General features: G+C 27.6%; 1 protein-coding gene across 1 annotated transcript in view; it reads left to right on the top strand.

The window, feature by feature from the left end:
- The window catches only part of LOC111621255 (extracellular sulfatase Sulf-1-like), a 90,642-nt gene that overhangs the window by 50,263 nt on the left and 31,714 nt on the right, over positions 1 to 8,665 (top strand). Inside the window, exon 14 of the mRNA XM_023363336.1 lies at positions 853 to 980. Within this exon, the coding sequence (XP_023219104.1) occupies positions 853 to 980 (128 nt within the window). The remainder of the gene's footprint in view (positions 1 to 852; positions 981 to 8,665) is intronic.

Raw genomic sequence — 8,665 nt, 5'->3', positions numbered from 1 at the left:
ATACAGTAGAACCTCGAAAACTCGGCCTAATGTGGACCGAAGGGTGGCCGAGTTTGCGAAAATGCCGGGTTATCGGGAATGGGGTTAAAAAAGGATAAGTATGCGTGTTTCCTCAGAAAATACTGTACTGTACTTGTATGTATTGTTTACTTGAGAATATAACAGAGAATAAACTGCCCAAATACCCTTAAACAAAGGAAAACTACGTACTTTATGAAGGCATAGAGCCTTTACTACATGAAAATAAAAATTAATGAATACACTGTGTATAATAATTTACCTGATAAGAAAGACCTCAGAAAAATGCTTTATGAAAGGTTTAATACTTTTATAAAGCTATCTATGATGAAAATTAATTATCAAGGATTCTTTTGCCCTGCCAGGGTGTGCACGAGTTATCCGGAGTGCGCGAGTTATCCGGGTTATCGAGGGCCGAGTTTTCGAGGTTCTACTGTATAAAGAACTCTGCTAATTTGATTACTTTCATTAAAATCAGATTTGCTGAATTATTTGGCTCTAATAAGACTAAACTATAGCCTGATAATTGGTAGATTATTTGTTTTAATTACAGCCTATATATTTAATTGATAATTATTGTCAAATGAAAATAATTTTATCAATGAATTACAAAAACATAAATTTTTTTAAAATTGTTAATTGGAGAGAGTAAATTTTAAAAATACTTCATTAAATATAAAACAGATAATGGCATTCAATTACAGATATTTATTTTGTAATAATAAAGTAACAATTAAGTAATTAAGTAATGTTTTATGATATTTAAATATTCTACTAATTTTTTTATTTTGAATTCAGCATTGCTATTTAATATAAACAAATTTTTTTTTACAGAGTTTAAACCAGTATTTATTGGATCACGGCCTCGTAGAGATCTGTCAGATCATGATGAAATGCAGTTTGATGTGGATGGAATTATTCAATTATCTCATTTATTAGACTTGACAGTTAATGAATATGAGGTGAATTGAATTTGTGAGTATAAAATTTGTGGAAAATTAAGAATACTGATTTATTTATATGAAATTTTAAAATAAAAATTCAAAAATTTTTAAGGAAGTTTGTTGCTGAGCCAAAAATTCTTTATAAACACATTTATGTTATGAATTCAAGTAATAATCAGTTTATTTAATTATTAAATTTATAAAAACATAAATACTATACAGATTTACAATTTTAAAATAATTTTTTTTAAAAGTTTTTATATTTGAGATAGAAGTTAGCTTTTAATTTTACTTCAAGATTTATTAATCAAATTTTGTATTAGAACTCAATGTGATTGTTAAAATTACCAAAAACAGTTTAAAATAATTTGTCAAAAAAGGTTTATTTATTTATCATTAATAACGGAAAAGTCATGTAAAGACTACAGATTTCCACTACCCAAAATATATATATATAAAGAAAAAAAACAACAATTAAAACAACAAGTAATATAAAAACCTGAATACAAATAAAGGCTAAGCATAGTATAAATTTGTTCCCAAATATTTTTAAACCAAGAAAAAGTAACATGTAAAAAAGAATCAAAATTAAACTTACTTTGCAAAATACAATAAAAATAAAATTATTGCAAGATATAACCTATAAAATGGCATGTAAATATATGAAGAATATTGTAAATTTCTTTGGGGTATTTTTAAACGGAGTCAATTAGACTGTATAAATTCTTTAAAATATTTGAAGTATAAAAGCTTGATCAAAATATTTAATTCTTTCTTTAAAATCAAGAAGACCCAGTCTAGTTGTGGCAACATTTGAAGATTGAGTGTTGGGAAGTTTACAAAATCTATTTATAAGCAGATATATTTTATAGAGTTTCTTGGAAATCTGCAAAACATTATAAGGTTAGTGTGGTGTATTCCTTGGAAATTTTGTTTAAAAGGGTGGGGCCACCATGACTCGAATCAGTAAACCATAGTCAATAACAGATTGTTTGCAAAGAAAATAGAATGAATAATGCTTTTTGAGGAAATGGGTTTACAGAAACTCCAAAAGTTACACTGATGTATGGTAAGAGATTTTATTATTTTGTCTATGTGGCTTTTAAATGTGAGTTTGTTATCCCAAATTATACCAAGGTCATTAACTGAAATGTATTTGATATTGTATGTGTTAATAGTGAGTGTAGGTTGAGGAGTATTGCATAATAAAGAGTAACTCGTGACAACAGTTTTCTGTGGACTGATTCTTAAATTGGCTTTAGCAAGAAGAGTTGTTAGAAATGCAGATCAAACTGAAGTGTATCGGGATTGTAATTAATTAATGATGTCATTGGCATGGGTAATTGTCGTTGATTTAAGTTGACTTAATATATTGTTAATATAAACTGAAAAAACAACCCACTTAAAATTGAGCCTTGTTGAATAATACAGATCAGAGCAAAATTGTAAAATTTTGCTCTGATCTGTATTTAATTTTATATTTGTATATCTGATTTGTATTTAATCTAATTTAATTTTATAGGTATGAGATAAGAAGTAATTATTTAATTGGGAGTAATAAACAGGGTCTAAATTAAAATGATCATGGTGCACAGAAAGAAGAATATTAGGAAGAATGTAACCAAATGCTAGGCTAATATCAAATTATAGGATATAAATGAGTTGCTTATAATTATAGATGGAGTTTAAAGATATTTTATAGAGTTCAAATGGTGGAAGTCAAATGGTGACTGAGACCACAGTGCTGGATAGGTAGAAGTTAACTTGTAATTGGGTAATAAATCTTGTGGTAAATACAAATTTCATAGATCTTTAGCATGGCAGGCAACAGAGAGGGTGGAAGTAATTTTTAACTTTTTTTGGAATGGCTATTTAGTAGAGGAATACCACTGTTTTAGAATGCAGCTATGTTGAGCAAATATTGTAAATCTAGAGAGAACTGCTGCAGTCACTGCTTTCTAATGTTTTATAAAATTGGTTGGGATAAGATCGAGGCTGGAATAAGACATTGTTAATGTCTCTATGGCTTTGGAAACTTCAGAAAAATAAAATAAATGGTGATATGTATAAGAGTGATGAGAGAGTGGTTTATAATTGGTATATTGTGAGATATTAGTAAACCTATTTTTAAAATTGTTGTAAATGTCATAAATTTGATGGTCCAGAACAGTACATCTTTGATGACTTACATGGAATTCATCTAGAGAAATTCAGAATGAAACCCCAAAAAGTTCAAGGATCAGTATCGAAGGAGGAGATAATTTTATTAAAGTATGATTGAAAGATGGTATTGCATTCATGATAATATTGTTTTTGGATTACACAGAAAATGTAGAGATTTTGTGGTGCAGGTTGTCAGATTTTTTTCCACTTATTTTATTGTTTTTTAGGCAATTCTTGAGTTTTTTTAAGATGATAGGAAAACCACCTGTAGAGCAAAACTTCAATTTTATGGATTTGATTTGTAGGAATTTATTGAGAGTTGAAATAAAAATTTTATTATACAGATCAGTAATAATCTTAGGAAACAGAGAATAAGATTCTAAGAATGACCAATCAAATGAGCAAAGGTGTTTATTAGCTTCTTTATAATTGAAATGAGACCATAAAAGTATATTGATAAACTGTTTGAATTTAGGAATTTTAATGTTACAAAAAAATTTCCAAACATATTGTAAAGTGGTTAAATAAAAATCCATGAACAAAGTAAGAGTTAAGAGAACAATTAAAACTGAATGCCAGGTCTAAAAAGGAGTTGTTTCTGGAAGGAAAAACGATGTGTTGAAAAAATTTAAAATAATAATAAATTTTGTTAATAAAAAACATTTTCTTGTGATCAGTGGAACAATAATAAGGACCATTGGAAGTCCAAAAAACATTTGAGAGGTTCAAATCGCTGCACATAAGAAGATGGCTATTTGACAGAGTTAAAAGAAGACAAAAATTTATTAATTGTTAAAAAGATATTTGCTGTAATAATCTAGACTTTAAGTTTGTTGCAAGTTATGTCAATTAGTAAATTTATAATTATAGTAAATAATTTTATTCAAAAGTTTTTAAATATATTACAATACTTTTATTGGTTACATTTTTTCAAGATTGGGGTGGGGATTGGTGGGGTGGTCTCACCCTCATTATATACAGATGTTCTTCTACTTACAGATTAGATTTCTGAGGTTGTAATTCAAAAACTGACCTAGAAAGTACATTTGTACACAGAATAACCACTTATTATTAATGTTTTATCCTTTAGTGTACCTAATAGAATTCATTATGCTTGTTTATTTATTCCCTACTGCTTACTAGCAGGTGTTTTAAATGCAGTTTTTTTTTCACCTAATGCACTTTGTTTTATAATGTCCAGTTTAGTTTCCATGGTAATAGTCACACTTCTTGCATTTATCTCCACTGCTGGATTTACTATTACGTTTTGGGTGCATTTTTGATCAGTAATTGCAAAAGTTTATAAAAATTGCAAACAGTAGCAAAAAAATTGCCATTAGTTCAACATTACCAACTTCAGTGCCATCTTAAGAGTGGCAATGGAACTTCAATTTATGTAAAATGAATAATGTTTATATGCAATAGAAATAAGCCCAGATTAATTAGTCATTAAAAATTTATTATGTATTACTGGCCAAAGGCTGACTTCAACAGCTCCCACAAGTGAAAAGAGAACTTTACAATCCATGCAAAATTTAAATTTATTTTTACTGTCAATTTGTTCATAAGTAGAGGAGCACCTGTACATCAGTATAGTGTCTTTACACATACACAAACACCATAATTAAATTCTACATTTGGTCATGTTTATCTGGTTTTGGTTGAAGCCATCTAAAACATCATTAAAATGCATTGTTATTGACTTATTTACATCCTCAAAGTTTCAGCTTTCTATCTGAATTAGATGTGACTGAAAATTGAGTTTCATGATTTGAGGACATGATACAAAGGAAGTTAAATAAGTACTTAAAATTTTCTTTATAATAAAACATAAATGTATGTTTTAAAAAATTATAACAGCATAATTTTTTTCACTCTTTGATACAAAACAATTTTTTTAAAATTTACATATTTTTATGATTTTAAAAAAAGCAGTTTCTACAAAAACTGGAGGGTGATAATATATAAGAAATATACACACAGCTAGAAGTCTCTCACAATGAGAGGTCAAGAGGAAAAAGGAAAGTATCATATGAATAGCTTCTTTTGTCCCTCAACCAATTTTGAAATGAAATTTTGGCTCAATTTTTGTATTATTTTGGTAAATTTAAATAAATCAGTATTTTAGTAATAAATAATAATTTATTTTAAAATATTTAAAACAAATATAAGTTAAAAGNAGAATTGCCAAGTATTTGACAAATGTGTTTACTTTTTTACATTTTTTTATGTAATTAAATAGATTTGTAAATCAAAGTTAAATACACAATATTCAAAACAAATGAGGAGTATTTCAGTATCAATAATTTATGTTACAGAATTAATAATTTTACTTTATGTGAAACAAATGGTTAGACAAATAATGAACAAAAGAGAATTTTATTTAAACTTTATTGTATGGCTTAATGATAAAGTAACAGAAGAACATATAGTATTATTCATCAGCTAAAACATTGAACATTTTGTTGTTTTTTTAGTTTTTATAATCTTACAGTAGCATTCTCATGAATGCATGATTACTGCCACTGTTACAACAAACCCATTTAAAGTCAAATAAAAAAAAATAAAACTATAAAGTTGCAAATAGCAACAAATACAATGATACATGAAAATTAAAATACAATAAAAATTACATTTAATTTGTTAAAATACATACATACATTGTTAAAATAAAATATAATTGATAAATTACATTAGTGTTTCATGAAGGATAAAACACTTTCGGTGATATGTTTTAAAAATATGAAATTCCTGATACAACTACTTTTTGATTAATTTAACAATGTTTGGAGACTGGTAGAAAAATTAACTCTATGTAAGGAATTTAATGAATGGTGTTCCAATACAAGTATGGTTAGATGAATTAAAAGGTAAAGCATGAAAAAAATAAACAAACTTTGGGGTTTAAAATACTGTTAACTCTTTAAACATGAAATCAGCCAAAATTGGCTTAATCCGTTTAAGACGGAATTGGTTGAATGAAAAGTTGTTTGACTGGGTTTGCTATGCAAATTCACCTTATAACCTGAGAGTAAAAGCAATATATCCTCCAGGTACAAGGAAAGAAGAAGTTTTTAGAGCTTAGAGTTAAGTATTTGTAAAATGGTATTGTTTATTTTGTAATATTTGTACCATATTTTTGCAGAATGACTGGCATGCCAGACTATCTGAGGGGACCAGAAAATCAGATATTTCTGTATGTTAAAAATTGGCTGGTTTATCCTGAGGGATGATGGCATGCCAGTTTGAAATTATACATCACTCTCTAGAAGGCACACTATAAAAACAAATGAGTTTTGTTACAAAAAAACAAACAAGTTTTTATTCTAGAACTGTGAAACTGTCAGCATTACATCAAAAACTTGTACATTTAATTTCTTCATTTTGTTTTCTTTCCAATGGGTAAAATGCTTGTGGAATTCCAAAAGTGGTGTTTTTTTGTGTGTGTGTGTATTTTATTGTTGTTACATTCAAAAACACAAAAATAAACATATTAAATTTAAGAAACTCTTTGTAAATTATCTCATCTTACACTGAGTAATATTCCCTTTGTGTGAAATTTGATACAAAGATGTTATTTTTAAGGTAGGGTGAATGGTCAGTGTAGCTCTCACTGACTTGCCACCACCACCACCACCAATAAGTTGTTAATTGTTTATTGTCTTGTAAACAAAAATATTTCCTGACTTTAAGTCAGTCAAATTACAATGTTGTTATTTTATTGCACTCAGAAGAATGTTTTCTTTAATGTTTAATTAATTAACAACTAGTTTTGTTAAATTGATTAATTTTATACAGTGGGTGATCAGTTAACAAACATAATCCATTCCAAGACCATGTTCACTACCCAAATTGTTTATTAACTGATTATCGATTTACGATAGGTTTTTGTGGAAATTTGATTAATTTGTTCCAGGGAGCCTAAAAAATAAATAAGAAACTTTCTTACTATGTTTATTTACATGTAATAACAAACTAAAAGCAATCTTTTCATGGATGACACATCTTTGTTTCTCAGATGCGATTTTCATTATTCCTTTATCTGCTTGAGTCTTTTTGATTATATCTTTCCTAGCTAAGATTGTATCTACTGACCTGTTGAAGTCATCTGGAATTCTTGACATCCCATTCTTTTTAGGCCCCATAATATTATCAGTTTTATAAATAAAAAGTTCAGAAAAGCACTGAAAATTCAGAGAACAGAAATTAACTAGTTCAAAAAAAAGTTATGTATACAACTGTGAAAGTCTTGTTTTATAAACCATTCATAGATGCCATTAAAATAAAGGTTTTCAAATCTCAAAGGCAGCGTCACTTCTTGTGTTTGTTCTGTGATGTGTTAGTTATATGAACATCTGTTTGTTGTCCGAACATAAAAATCTTTTGCGAAATTGTCTGATTTTTTCACAGTCTGAACTGTTCATTAATCAATCACCCACTATTTTAGTCATAGTTTAACTGGCATGTTGGTCTACCCTGTTCTTATGCGGCATGCCAGTCATTCTGTGAAAATACAGTATTACAAAATAAAGAGTATCACTTATAAATTATAATACCATTTATTTGTAATATTAATATAAAATATTTGTAAAATACCATAAAATATGTAACTCTTTAAATTTTTTCAGAATATATCATACTGAGTTTTTCTATGAAGTAATTAAATGTAATTATTGTAAAGAAAAATTTGGAAAGTTAATCAATCTTAATTTATGTAACCATTTATTTATTCATATACTTTGTTAAAAATCTCTTCTATATAAATTATGATTACATTGCATTTGAAAATTTTATGTATATTTATTTAAATGTCTTATTCTAATAAATAAATAAACATAATTCATTTTCTGTAGAAATGGGAATGTTTTCATGATGGTTATCGTTGGAGAATTCGGAAATGTCGTCTAGGCTATTATTCTTCTTTGAATGGACATAGCTGTACATGCTCAGATACATCAGACAGTGAAGAAATATTAGACAGTGATAAAATGACAGAAGTACAGAAACGTTCTCAGCTTAAAGCATTTAGTTTCAAAAGACAGAACAAAATGGATGCATCAGAAAAACGATTGCAGAGGAGATTTTTGAAGGAACATGTAAGCAAAGGTAAAATATATGATTCATTGTGTATATTTTAGATCACAGTACATCCGTTCCTAGAAAATAATGTATTTCACATTTACCACATAAGTTTAGTAATCTTAATTATCAAACAAAAAGTTACAGAATACACTATTTTATAGCATTATGTAGAAATAGACTCAAAGAACATCACTATACACATAAAAAAAATTGTCATCTTTTTATATCAAACTACTCGTATAAACTATTTTTATATGGTCAACCTTTTCATCCTAAAGTTGATTTTTATATACAGTAGAGCGTCGATTTTCCGAAAGTCAATCATCCGAAAGAATTCCAGTCGGCAAATTTAAATTTTCGCCAGTGCTGTGGCGCTTCAATCTTTGGCTATGTCTTTGGCTACTCAAATATTTTATGTTTTTGATACTAAATTAACATCTGAAGTATAATTTTTTATT

The sequence above is a fragment of the Centruroides sculpturatus genome, unplaced genomic scaffold (genome assembly GCF_000671375.1).
Source record: "Centruroides sculpturatus isolate CEXI.00-Female unplaced genomic scaffold, Cexi_2.0 scaffold271, whole genome shotgun sequence".
NCBI lineage: Eukaryota > Metazoa > Arthropoda > Arachnida > Scorpiones > Buthidae > Centruroides > Centruroides sculpturatus.
The sequence above is the reverse complement of the archived record's forward strand: the minus strand, read 5'-3'. Positions and strand labels throughout refer to the sequence as shown.